At 38.7% G+C, this 19875-nt stretch overlaps 1 protein-coding gene and 1 long non-coding RNA gene across 3 annotated transcripts in view; one reads left to right on the top strand and one right to left on the bottom strand.

Moving 5' to 3' along the window:
- The window catches only part of LOC137986356 (TNF receptor-associated factor 2-like), a 20264-nt gene extending 1429 nt beyond the window's left edge, over positions 1-18835 (top strand). Inside the window, exons 1-8 of one of the 2 annotated variants that reach the window (XM_068833512.1) lie at positions 3080-3382; positions 9393-9551; positions 10708-10759; positions 11051-11155; positions 11462-11626; positions 12164-12241; positions 14677-14766; positions 15984-18835. In XM_068833512.1, coding sequence (XP_068689613.1) covers positions 9403-9551; positions 10708-10759; positions 11051-11155; positions 11462-11626; positions 12164-12241; positions 14677-14766; positions 15984-17015 — 1671 coding nt within the window. In that variant the 5' untranslated portion in view covers positions 3080-3382; positions 9393-9402 and the 3' untranslated portion in view covers positions 17016-18835. Of the gene's footprint in view, positions 1-3079; positions 3383-9392; positions 9552-10707; positions 10760-11050; positions 11156-11461; positions 11627-12163; positions 12242-14676; positions 14767-15983 lie in introns of those variants that run through there. The other variant, XM_068833513.1, reaches the window with a different exon arrangement.
- On the bottom strand, positions 4913-8220 carry LOC137986413 (uncharacterized). The gene is made up of 3 exons (XR_011119792.1): positions 7748-8220; positions 6077-6459; positions 4913-5719 (listed from the first exon to the last, which is right to left on the bottom strand). It is a non-coding gene; the product is annotated as an uncharacterized lncRNA (long non-coding RNA).
- Positions 18836-19875: the final 1040 nt, after the last annotated feature.

Below are 19875 nucleotides of genomic sequence, written 5' to 3'. Positions count from 1 at the left end.
ATTGTTTAGTCGCAAGTTCTGGTCGATGTTTCGCGTTTTTCACTTTGCGTGATCAACTTGACCCGCAAGAAAAACATTTGTTGCGGGTTGAAGAAATGCAGGGCGTTGAGTTGTTGATTTGCTAGTACAAGAGCACATTTGTTGCGCGACAAGTTGTGAGCTTGATGAAAAACGAGCAACAAAGCCAAAATTTGTTGCTCAGAGTAGATCCGCGCTCTACTTTTCGCAACAACTTTCTTCAACCCGCAACAAATGTTTTTGTTGCGCGACAAGTTGATCATGCAAGGTGAAAAACGGGAGAAATCGACCCAAACTTGCAACGAAATAATGTTGCGCGCCAAGTTGAGGGTTTTTGTATCTCGTATTTCGCCGCCTTAGCTTGCGCAACAAGATGACAATATATTTTGGATGTTGCTCTCGTAGTTGATTATGACTGTCAGGCCAGTTTACATTTAAGACACGTAAGGAAGTCAGAGCAGGTCTGTCATAATCTTTTACCCTCTTTAAGCTTTCTGGCTTGATTTTGCACTGATTTTTTGCACTGATTTATCATAGGCAACTTAAGCTGAAATAGTGAAATCAAGATGGCGGATCTGATGACGTCGTACGACATCAGCGACATCCAAAATATATTGTCATCTTGTAGCGAAAGCTAAGGGTTTTGCACTCCGTGTGAATTTATTTTACTGCGACTAAATTTAACGAAAGCCTTGGGGGGTCGATCAACATCCCCTCCCTCCCCCCTCAAACTGAGCCAGGTACGTGTTTGCTGGCGTGAAAAATGCCTGCAAGGCTTATAATTACAGCTTCCTTTATGAGAAAAACATTCCTATTACTCGTATGTATTCGTATGTATCCGTATGTTAGTCGTATGTATCCGTATGTTACTCGTATGTTACTGGTATGTTACCCGTATGTACTCGTGTGATGTTTTAGTCATGAACCTTCATTCCAGTAGACTGCAAAACAGTCGTTTTCTTCTATTTTCGGAAGGCGCGAAGCGCCGTAAGCGTGATCCTCGCGTGTGAAGCGGCGAGAAACCGACTGTCTGCTTTTGATACAACGAATTTGTTCTAAGTAGGGGTTCGAATAATGTCACTAAGGTGTCAGAAATTGTTTGACAGCTCCGACCACATCTTAAATTTGATACAGTGTATGCCTTTTTTTCGCGGGAAATTAGTTGTGTTGTCATGTTCAGACGTTTTCTCTTCGCTATTCAGAAGGCGCGAAGTTTCGTACGTTCGATTCAGTGGAGTTTTGGAAAGGACAGGCGTTTGTTTTTTTCTGTAGACAATGTAGGATGTGTCCTTTTTAAAGAGAAATCTGTTCAATGAGTCAAACAACACCGAAAAAACCCGCCTCGCGTAGAGGAAGAAAACCAAAAGAAGCGACAGCGCCTGACAATTGCAGATTGTGCAGTTGTTGTTTTAAAACGCAGTTTGGAAATTCAGTTAAGCCTGGATGGATAACAACCGAAAACATCTTTACCGCGCCACAGAGAAATGGAAAGACTTTGCTAATGTTGGCTGAGATATTCCGAGTCGAGCTGTCTCTTCACCTTGAGAAAAGAACTCAGGGGCACCCAACGGCTATTTTTGGGAAAATATCTGTTCGGAAGACGATTTGAGAACTAGAATTTTCGGAACATCTGTTGTAAAATTTCTTGCTTGCCTGCCTCTCCTAGGATTTTCGAACATCTACAAAATGGTATAATTACCCATTTTAAACGGATATTTACCCTAAAAAAGGCCACCTAGAATTTTCGGGAGCCTTTTCCTGGCTGAAATTTTCGAAAAGGTAAGTTTTGATCCCTATAATTTTCGGATCACTAGACTTTCAGCTAGGAAATCCGAACAGATGAAAATATTTCTAGGGGATAAAAATGTGCCTACATCTAACGTTTAAATACTAAAATACGTTTAACAATGCCGTGTTTAAGTGGTTTTGAACTATATTCTCGTTGGGTGCCCCTGAGAACTCGCTTTCAAGTTCAAGAGTCTGCTCGCCGTGTGGGACGAAGGTGAGGAATTGTGCCGCCATGCTTTCACAAATTAAAGATAAATTAAATAAGCCAAATCCAGTTTTAACCATGACTGCTGACGACGACGCCACAAATGGAGAGCAGGAGGTTTTGCGATTGAAGCGAATGAGCAAATCCCTGCTTTGTTCACAGAACAAAAAGGCTTCGCGTGTACCAATACAGCAAGCGTGAACTTAAGTAATTGTCGGTTTCGTTTCCTAAATCTTTAGGGTATTATGAAGAACAGATCAAGTAGAGAACGTGACAGACACCGGAAATTCCGAGGTGATCATATAGGCATGAATTTAAATTTATAATATTTCGATAACGTGGGATTTTTGACAGTGATTGAGAACACTAGACTGTATCAAGCGAGATTGTGTTAAATAAACCTAAAAATATTAAAACTTGTGACTTGTGGAGAACACTGCTCATTGAGAGGCGAGCATTCTTCATACCAAGTCCACGTCGTCCATTTTCCCGCGAGGTTACTGTTTTACTGTGAAACTGATACGGCGTCTATATCTTTTTGATGAGGTGTGATTGACATTTGATGACAGGCTGCGTCAGAATTAAACCAATGGGAATTTCCCGTTGCTGGAAGAACGGGTAATTTTGAACGAATTTAATATATGCATAGCGGACAGTCGTATTTTTTCGCGTCTCTCCCCATTCTCCCTCGCCGTTTCTACACTCGCTCCAGACCTTTCGTTTGAATATTATTTTACCGTGTCGCTTGCGTTCGCAAAAAATACGACTGTTTTGCAGTCCATCATTCCAGCAAAGAAACCAAAAGTTGAGCAAACGAGTTAATTTTTATGACGTCAGCTCAAATTCCGTTTCTCTTTTGCCGCGCTGTTCAGTGAACTCATAAATGACAAATTCTAATTAGTTGGCTCTCAGGTGATCCGTTAAGTATCATCGCTAATTTTTAAAATAACTAGTTGCACAAATTAACATCACGATGACAAGCATGACAGCAAATGCAGAAAATATGACGTAGGATCTGCGTGACTGCCTGACAACAATGACGTCTTCATAAGAATATTTTTTTCTTCGGTAGTTTCTCACATCAGGCAATTCACTGGAATGGCTTCCGAAACAATTTATTACTTAAAAAGGGCCCTCCATCAGTCTTGAGCAGCTCTAAATGTTCTTTGCGGCCTATATGACTGGCAAAATCCACGTTTATTTCCATATCAGCGAAATTCAAACGCAATGAGATCATCGCCTAGCGCCCACACGATAGAAGAAATGAAATATTTCGGCCCAGCTAGGGAAACCACAGTTGGCAAACAACAGCTCTTCGAAAAAAGTTTAATTCATTTCAAACTGTTCTACAAAGATCTCAGATTTCCTCAGGTGAGTGTTTATGTATAAGGACCTTGATGTCTATCCAATTTCTTTAATTTACAGCTGGTAAAATATGGCAGCAACATTCAGTTATAATACCTAAGCAAAATTAGCTTCCAGAACAGAACCTATCGGTTGTCGTAACATTTTTAATCAATTTTCCTGGGGGAATTATTTTGATTATTCGCTATTCTAATGTAATCTTTGGACTGAGCACCGTTGTACCCTAATCCATAATCCTAGTCCTACCATTCTCGTCTTTGGAATATTGCTTAAAAACTACTCAAAATTGCACGAAAGTATCAACATTTTCTCATGTTCAATCATTTGACTCACGCGCAGCCAGCAGTATGCGAGTGTTCTACGCATACTGAATGAGAGAAAAAAATAGCGCATGATTTAGGCTATGATGAGCCTTCCCTTCTGAACCGGAATTAAAAACTTTCTAAAAAGATAAAGGAAGCGAATTGATCGACTATAACAATGTCATATCATTCGATTTCCTCTTATTTTGCGGATGGGATTTCTCAAGCAAGGCGTTTTCTGAACGGGCCATCAATAGCGAAGTGAGTGAACTCCAAACGAAACTTTTTTTTCAACTCACGCATAAGATCCAATTGATATCGTTTCTTTGACAGCGTAGACAAGGTCAGACAGATTTATTATCATGATCAACCATGACAGATTGCGTTTAACTTAGCTCTGTTCACGAGAGATGTATACACCGTAATGTCAAGACGGCTGTAGGACCTTTGTTGATAAAAATGAGGCGAAGAGCCGAAGGCAAAAATAACTGATATCGTGTGAGTTTCAAAAAACATGCTTATTTAACCATGAAATGCAAAAAAAAAAGCTCAGTAAATAATTTGATACTATATGAACCATAAAGAAAAATTTCCTCTGCACCAATTATCGTTTCGTCGTTACCTGTGCCTCCTGTGACGCGTTTTATCTACGACTACTGTATAATACTAGTTCAGTAATTTACATGTGCATAAATTACAAAATTACCTAGGAAGTTCGTTGGGATAAATCGACCGAGTAACCATAAGTTTTAGTACCTGCAAGTGCTCAAAGCTGCTATTTATTGTCGGCAATTATTTAAAGTGTGCAAATGGTCCTTTGGTTAAAAACAAATAAATAGGCTTATATCGTATAAGTTAAAAGAAGGTGACTTGTTCTTGGAGAGCGTATTAATCAGACATAAATTATAGTGTTCCTTTAGAGGGTTATTTATTTTTTTGCCAGGTGTTAATTATTCTTTTTCCTAGTCCTCTTTGGAAATCGCACACTCATGATTCAATCGTGTAAGATTCGTAGTTCGCCGCCATTTTCACCGATCGCGCTGAAATGTGGAGATATAGCCCCAGTTTCCCTGAAAATCTCGGCTTTCTAGCTTTCATGACGCCTACATAACGGACTTTGCGAGTCAGGCAATTTGAGCCGATGGGAAGGCGAAATTTTCAACTGATCGCGGAGCGGTTTTACCAAAGTTTTTCAGCCAAAAAATTACACTACAGGCTTCGGAAAGGATAAAGAAAAGGATTTGTGGTTCATTGGATGAACGTGTCAGTTCGCCAACGACCTGTTCGCCAACGTATGAAGTCGGTTCGCCAACCTCTAATGTCAGTTCGCCAACTCTTGTATGTCAGTTGGTCAACGTCCAAAAACACCTTTTTCGTTGAAAATAATTGTCAATTAGATAACTTGCAATTCACTTCATGAGAGGGATTGTTGATGTGAACCGCCATATTTGTTATTGAACCTTTCAACACGCCCCAATCCCCCCTCAAATTTTATTAGGTTTCTTTATTGATAGTTTATTGCTGGTCATATTCTTTTGCAAACTTGGTGGCTCCTAAAGGAGACGTTTTTTGGTTGTGATTTTTACTGACTTCTTCAGTTTCCACGAGTGGGGCCGTTGAGATGTGAGCACGTTTTCAGCAACTGTGCGGCGGTCTTCTCTTTCCTTTCGTACTTCTCCCAGCTGTCGAATAGCCTCGCCTGCAGGCTTCGATACTTCCGCTGGACCCGCTTCAGTTTTTCATCGGACACAAGCCTGATGGTGACGGCTGTAAGCTTGAAGGTTCCGTCCACGTACTAGGATTTAGCCGTGGCCAGGGTATTTAGCTGCTCCTGTCTGGCGAAGATCAGATGCCTTCTCTGCTTAACTGTCAGGTCGGCTTGGAAGAAACCGGGAGGGAGACATTCCTCGACCAGTTCGAAATCCAGATCTTTTGGTTGCTCGGGTCTGAGTTTCTGTCGGAGTCGGTTGGCAGCTCTAGCCACATGTGCAGGCTTAGGGAGGGCTGGACAAGGTGCAGCAGTCAGTTCATCTAACATGACCTAAAAAAAAGTTTGACTGTCTCGTCTATGAGACGCTTTTCATCAAGCAGCAATTCTAGTCTCAACACGCAGATTCCACGCAGACTGATTCCATTCACGGAAAGCTCTTTGTTTAAGAACATTTCATCACCTATTGTCGTTTTAGTATTTAAACATTTTTTATCTTTCACTTTTTTGACTTGATAATGACGTTAGCCAAACGTTGAAACGTCGTCTACAAATTTCAATTACAACTTCTTAAATTTTCTCAAATTTCAGCCTCGGTATTTTTTTAAAAAACATTTTCATCGCTGAGTTCTCTAAATGTCCTCCGAGTCTCTTTCGCTACGCTATGCTTAAAAATGAGTGTATAGTTACTTCATCCACTATTGCTGACGCTGACTTGAACTTCTCCTCCAACGCCTTACTCTTCACCCTGGAGACTATCTTGGCTGCAGTTGCTGCCCCCACCTCCACTATGTGGTTGTGATTATGCTGGCCAGGCCTGAAAACCCCGTCTCGTTCTGTCACTGTCGCCTTGCAGGGATTCCTTTTCGGACGAACCGTACATTGCCAGTATGTCGCATATGGTCGTCGGGAATGAACGTTGTAGCTGAAGCCAAGACTGTCAGTCAGGCTGGTCTTCCTTCTTTTCGTCCCGCTCTCGACTATCTGGAAGGTTACGGGCTGAATTTCTGCGATGACTTCGCCAGGGGCCGGGTCTTCGATTGACGACTCCATATGTTGTGAAGGCGGATCATCTTTTAAATATAAAAGAGGGAAACTTCTATTAAAGGGGCACTATACTGTACCAAACCCTATAACATAACACTAACTACTTTTCCTCTCCCTTACTTGATCGCCAGAAAAAAGGCCGGTGTAGGATATTCCATTTCTAGTCTTTCTAGTCTTCTAGTGTGTTAGGTTTGTTTGCTTTTGAATTGGCGTAAGGAACTATCATACCCGTATCATGTAAACAAATACAGAGCGCTAAGTGAGAACAGGGATAAAATCGTACCGGAATGAAACTCGTACCGGTAAGCGCGCGAGAAAATGATGTTAACAAGTAAGGAACACATTTTATGCTTTCAAAAATGAAGCGATTGATGCAGTAAAACTATACAACGAAAGATTTCTGGATACTTTTCTTGACAATTTTTGAAGCCACAAATACCAATTACTTCGAAAAATCGGCAAAGTAGAAATATTAAAGCCTATAATATACCGAATACTGGTTTAATATTAGCAGAGACACCTTGATCTGAAACATTAAAACCTAGGACGACCCACCTCACCTGTCTCATTAACCACGAGGAGTTGGTTTTTCGCCAAATGTCGTCTTAGATTTCGTTTTTGAAACTCGTACCGGTAAGGGCGAGAGAAAATGAGGTTAACAAGTAAGGAACATATTTTATGCTTTCAAAAATGTAGCGATTGATGCAATAAAACTATACAACGAAAGATTTCTGGACACTTTTCTTGACAATTTTTTAAAGCACAAATACCAATTACTTGCGTGCGTCAAATTACCAAATTACCAAATTACTTCAGGTTGAAACCCTTTCCTGAGTACCTTTTCCTTGAATAACAAGAAAATGCTTTACTATTGCCATAAAAACTATCCAGCACACATATCATAAAACATGATGAATTCATAAAGGCCACCTTTTCAAGCGAACAATTGTTTGAAACAAACAACATATTTGCTATTATTGGGTGCGTGAAGAGAAAAAACTCAATCGTGCCAAATATGCGCAATATTACAACAAACTAAAATTTCAGGATCAAACCGTTTCCATGAAGAACCTTTTTCTTGAATAATGAAGCACAAAATAGACGACAAGCTTTCTTTCAAATAATTCTTGGCTGTCACATTTCCAATTTTTTTTTACCTGAAGACTGTGCAGAGTTGATCACAGATCCACTTAAGGTGTTTGATTCGTTCTCTGTCTTTGTTGAACCCATAAGTTACCAGAGAATTTTCCATTTGGTTTCAGTGTTCTACATAACAGCACACTTGGTAAATATTATTTTAGAAATGCAGCTCACTTTGATTTCTGCTCGACGGGCGACAGATTGTTGTCGAAGTCCATTACTCGTCGCTTTTGAGATTCCAGGTGTTGATTTTCACCGCCTGCCTAGTTTATCCAACTGACTTTCCATTATTGAGCTCCTTAAGGGTATATTTTGTTTAAGGATCCACTAAAACGCCATTCGCGTTACATGACGTTCGACGCCATTGCAGGCTAAGTTAATGATTCTACTGTGTCCACCAGAGAAATCTACGCAGAAAATAAGAAAATACACGCAGAAGGCTCAATGCACAAAGATACCACTTACCAGGGGAGTGACAGGCAAGACTTTTACCGACACAGAAGAAAAAAAAAAAACACCGAACAAATGCCAGACAATTTTAGACTGGGATTGCTATACGGCAACCCAGTAAGAAGTTCTCACCTCCTTTGCCACATGCCACACAAGCGAAGTTAATGAGCTCACATTGTTTTTATCGCGTTTCTAATGTTTCCAAAAATTCGTAATCAACGCTAAAATGACCAAATTTACATTGTAGCCCACAGGCTCCCCAAGTTGAAAATACGTGGTGTATGCGACAGCTTGTGTATATAGAGAATTGTATGGGAAAATCACCGATCGTAAAAAAATTGTGTAAATAAGTTCGTCACACATTTGAGGTAGGAAAACTTTATTTCAAATGAGATAGTTATTTGCACAATTTTTTTACGATCGGTGATTTTCCCATACAATTCTCTATATACGCAAGCTGTCGCATACACCACGTATTTTCAGCTTGGGGAGCCTGTGTGTAGCCTGGAAAACTTTTTTTTGTGTTATTTTTCTTAAATTTTTTCGTTCAACTTTCGCTTTTATAAAACTTTTCAGTTGTCTGTAAATAAGTTATACGCTGTTGGAAAGCTTATTTTCTTAGCTTTAAAATGATGTATTTTTTCCCCCTAACTTTAAATATTTTTTGAGAAAAAAAACATTTTTCGGCGATGGCTGATTTACCGCGGTTTTCTCGCGGTTGGGAAAGTAGGAAAAAGAGAAATGCGGATTCTATCGCTAATTCGATTCAAGTTATCACCTGTTGCAATTAGTCGTAAATATTGCTAAAAATATCGTTCACTTTTTTACCCAACTCAGTTTTCAAATCCTTCAAATTTTGTCACGTGGCATGATACTGATTAACTTACGTCAGCGCTTAATCTGTTAATGCGTCAATTAAAATTTCGTCATCTTTCCGGTTAATTGTTTCTTTTAGAATAGTGTTAACGTAGCAATAATTATATTTAGAAACGTGTATACTTTATAAATCCATTGTTTCCACCTAAGGATAATTAACCTGCAAATTATTATAGCATAACATTTAAACGTAATGTTATTTTGCAGCTGGTGACATTTTATTGAGTCTGCAATTTTTATACCTTCTTGATAGAGCTTATGCATGATTACGTCATATGCTCGAAAATTCACCACCAAGCCTTGTTTGCGCAAAATTATTCACATCACCTGGTGAAATGAGGGACGTCATCTCGCATAAGGGATATTGTTACATAATTCCTTCACGATTAAGAAAATTGCTGACAAGGCTTAGTTTACTTATCCAAAGACAGCTTTGCAATGACTGTGATATTTTACCGAATCTGTTGCTACTTGTTTTTGTTCGTTTAAATAGTTTTCTGACCATGCCTGGATACAATTTGGCTCCAGTGGATCGCTTAAGTATCGACGAAAGGAATTTGTGCCCTAAATGTGCAGGAATTTTGAAAGAAGCTGTGCAGGCCATTGCATGCGGTCACAGATACTGCAAAACTTGCGTGGATATGATACTGAGGTAAGGATCCCAACGCCAAATATTCACTTCAGGCAACAAGGCCCTGTCAGGTTTTATGATGATGGGTATGTCACCGTTTTTTATAAAGTTGGAGTCAAGGGGTCCTGCGGGTAAAAGAAATCAATGTCAAAATGACTTTCTAAACTCATTCAAAATGAACCACGAAGTTTGTTCAAATGTTTGTTAAAGCTGTTGCCCAAGCTGTTTTTTTCCTTGGTAAGTCATTCTGACTGACACCTTTTGCTTCGTCAATGTGCGGAATGAAAAGATGTGACCGACACTAAGAAGGGCTGCAAAGGAGGACGATGGGTGGCATTTTTCGGTTTGGGCATACCAAGTCATACCACAAACGGCGTATGTCTTCAAATAAGTGTTAAATTGACTCTGTACATCTGTTTAACGCAACGACGACCTTATGGTACCAAATGCAACACCAATAATTTCTTAACAAGATGCACTCATCGATGTGACGTAATAGTTTCCCATGGTAACTAAAGAACCATTTAAAAACGTTCTTTACTTTGTCTTTGAACGCTCAACGACGAACTCGGTGACCCCCATTTTTTATTGCTGGAAAGTGATCAGCAAGGTAAACTCTCTGCAAAGTTTCAAAAAAAAAAAATCTCTGGAACAGATTCGGAACCATCTTATAATTGCTCTGAATCTGCTCCAGATAACTTTTTTTAAACTTTGCAGAGAATTTTATCTCATGATCAGTGTGTATATTACTTTCCAGTAATAAAAATTAGGATTCACGGACTTCGTTTGAGATACTGTATAAGCGTTTAATAAAGTATAGGGTTTTTTCAGTTGCCTCTTTTGTTGCCAAGGTAATCTATTACGTCATGTCAATGAGAGCACCTTGTTAAGCAATTATCGATGTGTCATGTGGTACCATAACTTTGCCGTTACGTGAAACAGTTTGATAGATTCAATTCTTCTAAATACTACAGTTTGAAAGTGTTGAACTTGAATGTCTGGACCTACGGAAGCGTCCAAAAAGAAGCAGCATGCAAGACAGGAGAGGTACAGTGCGGTACACATGGAACAGGCAAATCCCGCGCTCATTTTTTGGCTTATGATATATTTTAATATATATCGAAGTAACTGAAGTTCTAAGCTTGTCATTATTTCTCCCATATTTATGTGATTTCAGCGATGAAGTTGGAAAATGTGTTATTGATGGATCAGTCATTTTAAAAGAACAGGTTCGTTAAACTTTAATTTTACAGAGTGCATTACTCGTTTAAAAAAACAATTTTTTATGTGTCCAATGAGAAATTTTGCTGCTTTGGACACCTCACTCTTACGAATCTATTTTGAAGAAAGGAAGATCAGTGATCCCCGCACTCAGTTGCTTTTGTATCTTTTATATCTTATCTTCTTTTTCGACGTGAGAGAAAAAATGGTTAAACCAGTTGGATTATATGCGGTGATAACCTTTGACAAGATTCCAACACAAACTGTGCGCTTATTGGGCCTGTTTATTTGTATTTTAGGTGTTTTTGGACCGATTTGTAGAGCGTGAGATTCAGTCACTCCTGGTTCACTGCGAAAATCATGAACAGGGTTGCCAATGGGAAGGAGAGCTTCGAAAACGAGAGGTAAGAATAGCTTATTTAAGGAGGCCTCTGTTAGCGCTGATCGCCTGCCCACAGGACCATCTCCGTTTTGCCAAAACTGGAATAGAAAATTTGCGCTCAAAGATAAAGTGGAATTGTTGGTGTATCTTGCGAATTTGAGCAGGCGTTTCGGGGTCGATCTCTGAACAACCCTCTCTTGTTTAGTAAAGCAAATTAGTCGCAAATGACGTCTTTAGCCGCTGTTAAGTCAAAACCTTTCGCTCGCTTTAACATTTCTCGTGCATTGTCGTAACATGTTTTTTATTAACCACATTACTTTTCTGGCAGGCTCATTATCCGGAATGTAAATTTGTCCCTGTACCCTGCGTACACCAAGAATGCGGTCAACTGGTTACTAGAACAAATTTAGCAGAACATCTTGAGACGGTGTGTCAGTATAGGATGGAAAAATGTGATTATTGCGAATCTCCAGTGGTCTATGCAGCTATGAAGGTAACCAAACAACTTATGATTGTCTTCTTCTTGCATTGCTGCAGACAAATTAGACATTAGTTGTCCCGAACAAGGTGCTATTTATTTTTTAAACAAGTGAGGCATTCTCCTTTAATTATCTCTCCCTCGATGATTAGGAATAAACTACGAGATGGACAATTTTGGTCAGGAATCTCGGTGTGTGATTTATTGAACAGTGCTAGCTATACACATTACCTTGTTACCTCTTTGCAAGTGATTTGATATAAGGTAACATTATCCCCTATTAAAGAAGATTTGACGCCCGTGATGTAGAAGCCAGAAGGGCTGTTGGTCCTTCATTGTCCTCAACAACATTTATTTTCAGGACAACGCTTACCACGATCTTATTCAGTGCACTGGTGTGTTGTATGACTGCTAAGTTGAAACCAATTCTGCACTAGTATGACTCCTCACTGATTTAACTCCTCGATACTGAAACCGTTTACGTGAATCAATTTACGCCATTAAAAACCACTAGCATAGCGGACGTCTTTACTAATTTTCCAATTTATGTAGGAACATCAGGATACTGAATGTCCGTCGGTACCAATTACTTGCCCAGAATGCCACAAGGAAGGTATACCACGTGTTCAGGTAAGAAAAAAAACACACTCAAATTTCAATTATGAGCCTTTTTTTTTAAACAGTTTTAAGCTAATGGAGTTAGTTTCTAATGAAACTGTGCTTTGTCCGTGGGTGTTTGAAACAAAATCGCTCTGACAAAAGGCTAGCGCTAGAAATGTCAGCTTTCCTTTCTCCTCACAGTGGTCAACTTACTTTTAGCGACTCACTTGATGATACAAAATTTTCGTGCCTATATCACAGGCAGCCCAGGTGCACGTGTGTGCCATACCGTGCGACGATCAGACTAACGGCGATGTAATTAAAAAAAAAAAAAACAGTTACACAATATGCTCATTAATTTCGGAGAAAGAAGATCGATATTTAGAACCTAAACTGATTGTCAAGGAAATGAGTAAATTTTAGATTTAACTGCTCTCCCCAATTTTCCTATCTTTCTTTAATTTTTTTTTTAATTTTCTGTTTATTATTATTAGTATAATTATCATTATTTTGATCAAAAATAAGACACAAACAGCAGTGATAAACATATTGAACTTTTTCATTTTGATAATGACTTGACGTTTCGTATGTGCTCTACATACATTTTCAAAAGTAACCGTTGAAATTTAAAACAGCTATTTATATATAACAAATCGGATGAGGGGACTGGAACCTAGATTAAGCAAATACTTAACAGTAAAATATATAATAATAATAATTATAATAATAATAAAAACAGAAAAGATTAATAAAGCATCAGCTTTTCACTTCCGACGTTGACGTTGAAAGCTGGCTCAAGTTCTTGAATAAAGAAGGTCTCTTTTATTTTACAATGATAGTCAGTTTTGCCCTTCGCTAAAATATCAAAATGATCCCACTTGATGTTATGTCCAGTGGCCTTGACGTGGTCAGCAATGGCTGAAGTATTGTCATTTTTAGCTAGGGCCTTAAAATGTTCGGTTTTTCTATCGTGAAGCCGCCGTTTAGTTTTACCGATGTAAAAATCATTACAATCCCAACAATTTGCTCTGTAAATAACTCTGGATTGTTGTGAACGATTAATACGGTCCTTGTAAGGAAAGAAAGATTTTATACATCGAGTGCTCTGAAAAACAATCTTAAGGTTAACACAAGAGTAGAATTTGTACACACAAGATTTCAGGCGTTTAGCGACTTGGTTGCTTTGCAAACCTAAGTAGGGAAGTAGGATAACAATATCTTTCTTAGGAACTGTAGACACTGGATCGCTATGCTGATGTTGTCTGTTTTTGTTCAAAACATCGTTGATATGAGCATAGCGATCCAGTGTCTACAGTTCCTAAGAAAGATATTGTTATCCTACTTCCCTACTTAGGTTTGCAAAGCAACCAAGTCGCTAAACGCCTGAAATCTTGTGTGTACAAATTCTACTCTTGTGTTAACCTTAAGATTGTTTTTCAGAGCACTCGATGTATAAAATCTTTCTTTCCTTACAAGGACCGTATTAATCGTTCACAACAATCCAGAGTTATTTACAGAGCAAATTGTTGGGATTGTAATGATTTTTACATCGGTAAAACTAAACGGCGGCTTCACGATAGAAAAACCGAACATTTTAAGGCCCTAGCTAAAAATGACAATACTTCAGCCATTGCTGACCACGTCAAGGCCACTGGACATAACATCAAGTGGGATCATTTTGATATTTTAGCGAAGGGCAAAACTGACTATCATTGTAAAATAAAAGAGACCTTCTTTATTCAAGAACTTGAGCCAGCTTTCAACGTCAACGTCGGAAGTGAAAAGCTGATGCTTTATTAATCTTTTCTGTTTTTATTATTATTATAATTATTATTATATATTTTACTGTTAAGTATTTGCTTAATCTAGGTTCCAGTCCCCTCATCCGATTTGTTATATATAAATAGCTGTTTTAAATTTCAACGGTTACTTTTGAAAATGTATGTAGAGCACATACGAAACGTCAAGTCATTATCAAAATGAAAAAGTTCAATATGTTTATCACTGCTGTTTGTGTCTTATTTTTGATCAAACTACGATGGCCCAAGAACAAAAGTATTTATCATTATTTTATTGTGGGATCTTTTCGGATGTTCAATCCTCTACTTTCTCAAAGCCCATCACGAAATGCACCTCTTCTACCCCCCAAAATTTTGCATAATCATTGTTTTCGATTTCTATTGAGACACGAAGATGTCTCAAGAGAAATTGGGGGGGGGGGGGGGAAGGGGGTAGAAGAGGTGTATTATGGGATTTGAGAAAGTAGAGAATTAAGACATAATCATCCCTTGTAACGACCACCAGTATCGATTAGCTTGTGCTATTTGTGGGTATGGACAGAGTAAACATGTTTAGAACTGTTGCACTTGTAAACTAAATCAAGTTGAAGTTAAAGTTGAAGTTGAAGTTGAGAAATGGCAAGACAAAAATAGAAGGCCAATCGGAAACTTCCTTAATTTTTTTAGATGTCTGCCCACATCGATCCAATGAGTGGTGACTGTGAGGAAATGCAATTGTATTGCCCTTTGAAACAAATCGGATGTTCGGAAACTAAGGTGAGTTTATTTTTAGCGGACATTTTGTGATGAACTTCCATGTTTCTCATAACCGAAACAAAAGCAAGTCAATGCATCTAGTAATGCTGTAATTGATGACGATAATCAAGGATGATACAGTCGGTTAGTGCGCGGCCTTGGTGCAAGAAGTCCTGAGTTCCCGGATCTTACATTCCTTGTTTCGACTTCGTTCCGTTCTGTATAGCTTTAAATACCCGTAAAACGGAGCTATGATGTAATTATTTATTGTATGATATCAACAGACAGACAGCACCAGTTAGTATACTCAATCAGTTTGTTAAAACAAGTCAGATTCATAACTACAGAACTAGATCTGTTTCTAGCGACTCGTTTTATGTTAGGTTCTCTAGAATTGATAAAATGTATGACTTTTTCTCGACAATTGGAGCCCATATTTGGAACTCTATTTCTTATTCGATTAAACTACTTAAACCGTCATTCGTCCTTTCGTAAAACGATAAAGGAATTATTACTAAATTTCTTGCGGTCAGAAGATGATTATGTCGAAGTCTCCCGTCTTATTAAGCTATTTAATACTTTAGGTTAGCCTCTTCTCATAATCTTAATTCACTTGCTTTGTTTTATGTTAGTTTTATTCTATTTACTGTATAGTAATGTCTTCACTGTTATTTAGTCCATCTATAGATAAACCTTGTACTTGTAATATGTCCTCAGTTTTCCCCGCCTCGATTAGTTTACAAGCTATTTGCGGGAGGAAAGTAATGTCAATAAAATTTGCTGTTGTTGTTGATGGAGAGGGGTTAGGGTTAGTAGGGGAAGTAAAATAAGCGCACCGTCGACTTCGGGTTTATCAGATGAATTACTGTTACTAGTTATCGACGTTAAATATGGTGGCTTTACGTAGATAAAATACGATCGGGAGATCTTTCGGCTCGCCGTTGTACCCATACAGATCGGGCACTAATATTTTATCGCACTTGTGAAATAAAGGAATAAATGGAATGCAGTAGAGATCTGTCTCAAAAGTTAATGAAGACTAATTAGCTGAGCCGGAGTTTGTACTAAAAGTTAATTCTACAGTTTAAGAATTCATCAACCCCAGTTGATTTGTATTGGAATTTACAGAGGATTGCCCGAGACTCAAATAGTACCTGCAGGAAAACCGTCACATACCTTTCCTGAAACCTTTGTTGATCTTCATCTACCTCTTTTGACTGTTTTTTTTTTCCCGGTAGATGATGAAGTTGCAAGAGAGAAAACTTCACGAAGAGACGAATACAGCAGGGCATCTAGCACTTCTGTTTCAAACTGTTATGCAACTTTTCTCTATAGTTGGAAGCACTAGAATGCAAGAGTCTAATCATATGACTACTAATGACGCGAAGTTTCCTTCGCAAAAAAAACTGGAGCGTTTTGTCAAACAAGTGGAAGATGTCTTAAAGGAGAATAGAGAAATGAAGTCAAAATTATCAAAGCAAGAAGAGAGAATACAACACTTGGAGAGTACAAGACAGCACAGTTTCGCTTCAAGTGCATCATATCAAGACACAGAAGTAACTACTGAGCTTTCGCGGAAATTAAACAACGAAGAAGCAAAAATAGCCGATCTGGAACTTTTGATCGTTGAGGGGAATAAAATCAGCGAACAACTTCAGCGCCAAGTTTGGAATGTAGCAGAAAGACAAGACGCTTTCAATGGAACAGCCACCCGACTTCAGAGAGAGATCGAGTCCATGAGTCATTCACTGGCCTTGCGAAACGTGATGATGAGTGATTTGAATGATTTAACAAGACAGCAGCCGGTAACTAGTTACGATGGAGTCCTTATATGGAAAATTTCCGACCTCGCGCGCAAACGACAGGATGCAATCTCAGGCAGACAGGTGTCCCTTTACAGCCCTTGCTTTTACACCGGTCGTTATGGATACAAAATGTGCGCGCGCATCTATTTGAATGGGGACGGTATGGGCAAGGGAACACACATTTCCTTGTTTTTTGCTGTCATGCGTGGTGAATATGACGCGTTGCTCCGCTGGCCATTCAGACAAAAGGTTACATTCATGTTACTAGATCAGAACAACGTGGAACACGTGATTGATTCGTTTAAACCCGATCCAAACAGTTCATCCTTCCAGAGACCAAGAAGAGAGACAAACATTCCGAGTGGGTGCCCGATGTTTTGTCCTCTGTCCGAGTTCAACAATCATGCCTATGTTATGGATGATGCTATGTTCCTGAAAGTTATAGTGGATACTACCGATTTATAATCATAACCGTCATCCAAATTACATCATTGTAGTTACAAGTCAAGAAAAACGACAGAAACGTGGCAGGAACTCCTTCAAAGTCACGCAAATATTCAGCATGTAGGATTTTGAAAAGACTCAACTGTGTGCATTAATTATGTATGGACAAATTTTCAACTTAAAAAGGAGTTGAAAGATACAAGGAGACATGTATTTCCTTATAATTTTCAAAATTTAACTTATCTATCTATCACGGGCGTTGTTTAGTGGCTATCAAAAGCTGTTAGAAATGAATGGTCAGGAATAGCCTTACGGACATCTTGTCTGGCCAACGTAGATCCAAATATTGCGACAAAATCTTCATTTTTAAGGCCACCAAACTTTAAAATGTTTATTTATATTGTCGTTTAACTTTTTTTTCCTATTTGCAGTACCGAAAACGGAAACCAATTGACCGCATGTACGCCGGTGCGGCCGTGTTTCCGTTTTGACCAATCTGTATCTTGCTCAAGTGTATTAAGGCTTGACCAGCCTAATTATTATGCATATTTTTATTTGAAGGGAAGGCATTTGTCCCGGACCTATGAAACTTGGCAGGCAGTTAGTTATCGGTATTGTTATAACTTTTCCAAAATATCCCGTACCACATTCTTGTCACGTGACCCGAAATCAACTTATAACAGTTATATTTTTTACTCAAAAATGGGGAACATTCAGCTACATTATATCAATCTTGTTTCTTGATTATTCGATGACCCCTTCTAAGGGCTTTGTCATGCCGCCTTTTAATCATGTCCACATGTTAAGAGCAATGAACAATTGAGGAAAATAGGTCACGTGACATGATAAACATCCAAATATCTTAAAAGGTAAATACGGAGTACCACATTAAAAGGCGGCATTCGATACGCACAGTTGTACTAAACGTGTTAATGCCAAACGTTTTCAAAATTTTGAAATAAAAATGTTCCCCATTTTTGAATAAAGGATATAAACGTTATAAGTTGTTTTAGGGTCACGTGACCAAAATGCGATGCAAAATATTTTGGCGAATCAATAACAGCACCGATAAAAAACTTTCTGCTAAGTTTCATAGACATTGGACAAACGCTTTACTTCAAATAAAAATATGCATAATAATTAGATTGGTCAAGCCTTAATACACTTGAGTGGCACAACACATTTAATCCCTAGGTATCACGTACCTTTTGTTTTACCTCATTTTCTTTGATTTTAAAAGTTAGAAAGGAGTAGTCTTTTCAGTGAAAACTGGTGAAATAGAAAGTTGACCATCGCATTTCATTCACGGATTTTGCGTTTTTGCTGAGTTAGAGCTTGATATGTTAGATGCAAGGAAGCTTGAGGAATAAAGTGTCTTATGCGTTTTATCGCCCCAATGCCAGAAACGCCTTTCTTTGTTAGTTTATCGATGTGACTGCTCCAATAAAATTTGAACGTTATCAATAGCAATTGTCGGGGAATCCGTTATATCACTAAGCCTCTGCCTCGCTCCAATGAGCATGCACTCGGGTTTCGTCATATTTAGAGTAAGCTTGTTTGCTCTTAGCCAATTTTGAACATTTTCTAAATCTTGATTCAGATAAAACTGAATATTGTCTACACTAGAACCTGTATATGTCAAACGGGTGCCATCAGCGTACATCCTGGGCTCGCAATTGAGTAAATATTTAGGAATATCATTGATATATGTTTGAAAGGCGATCGTGCTCGAAAGGGTTTTCAGCTGAGCGCCCGTGCACTGAGCAGCGTCAGCTTATGATTGAAATGGGTCACCAGAAATAAACAAATACCGCTAATTTCGCTCACCTTTCTCCTAATTCCTATATATAAGGAATGTAAATGGACATCTCCTATTCACGGAAACTAATAAAATTCTACACAAACGGGTTAATGGTAACTTAAATCCGTTTGTGTTGGCCTGTAGCTCCACTCGCGCGCGGACCTGGAGCTTCGAACGAGGTCAAATCTCTTTTCCTTTAATTTGTTACGGATGACAAATAGCTTTTTCGTAAGATCTTTCTTTTATTATGCACTTCCTGTACTTTGCAAATCTCATCGAATGGTTGGATTGCCTGAGCAACCAACCCATCATGAAGTTGTTTGTTATATGGATCTTTAGAGCAGAAGGACGGTGCTTACTAATTGAAAGCTATTTTTGCCCGGTTTACTGACTATGCGGGAAAAGCAGATCTTAACAAGTGATATTGAAATCCAAAAAGAAAATTGGGGGTAACCACGCATTTTTCGAAGAAAATTAATCAACAATATTTGTAAAGGGCTTTAAATTACAAAGCAATGTATGGCGTTCTTTTCCAAATTAAAGCTTAATTATCTCTGTAAAATGCGTGGTTACCCCCAATTTTCTTTGTGAATACCAAGAGCACTTGCTCAGTTCTGCTTTCTCCGCATAGTTTTGAACCGTGCAAAAATATCCCTGTATTGATAAGCACCGCCGATAGGAAATCCGAGTATCTCAAGATGCGCAGAACGTATGCGCAATACTCAATAAGTAGGCACCGTCGTTAACTGATGGAGAAAATAATTTACGTTCGTTTGAGCGTAGCGAATTAGAACTTAACTGTGAGGTCTGGGATTCTTATCACAAAGCATGTTTGAGCATGTTTAAGAGTGGTTTTATCACCTTGATGTCATTTGTTGTAACGACCGACACCTTCACAGTTTTTTTTTTTAATTCGAGTTTTTGACGCACCGCTGACCAGCTGAATAGCATTTTAAACTGGTTGTGACCAGAATGGATACGGTACAGTCAGGTGGTACACTTTATGACAACTACATAACTTTGCATTACGTTGGCGAGGTGAAGATGCTGTGTGTATATAAAATGTCACCCTCGACGGTC

This window comes from Montipora foliosa, chromosome 2 (assembly GCF_036669935.1).
Source record: "Montipora foliosa isolate CH-2021 chromosome 2, ASM3666993v2, whole genome shotgun sequence".
NCBI lineage: Eukaryota > Metazoa > Cnidaria > Anthozoa > Scleractinia > Acroporidae > Montipora > Montipora foliosa.
The sequence above is the reverse complement of the archived record's forward strand: the minus strand, read 5'-3'. Positions and strand labels throughout refer to the sequence as shown.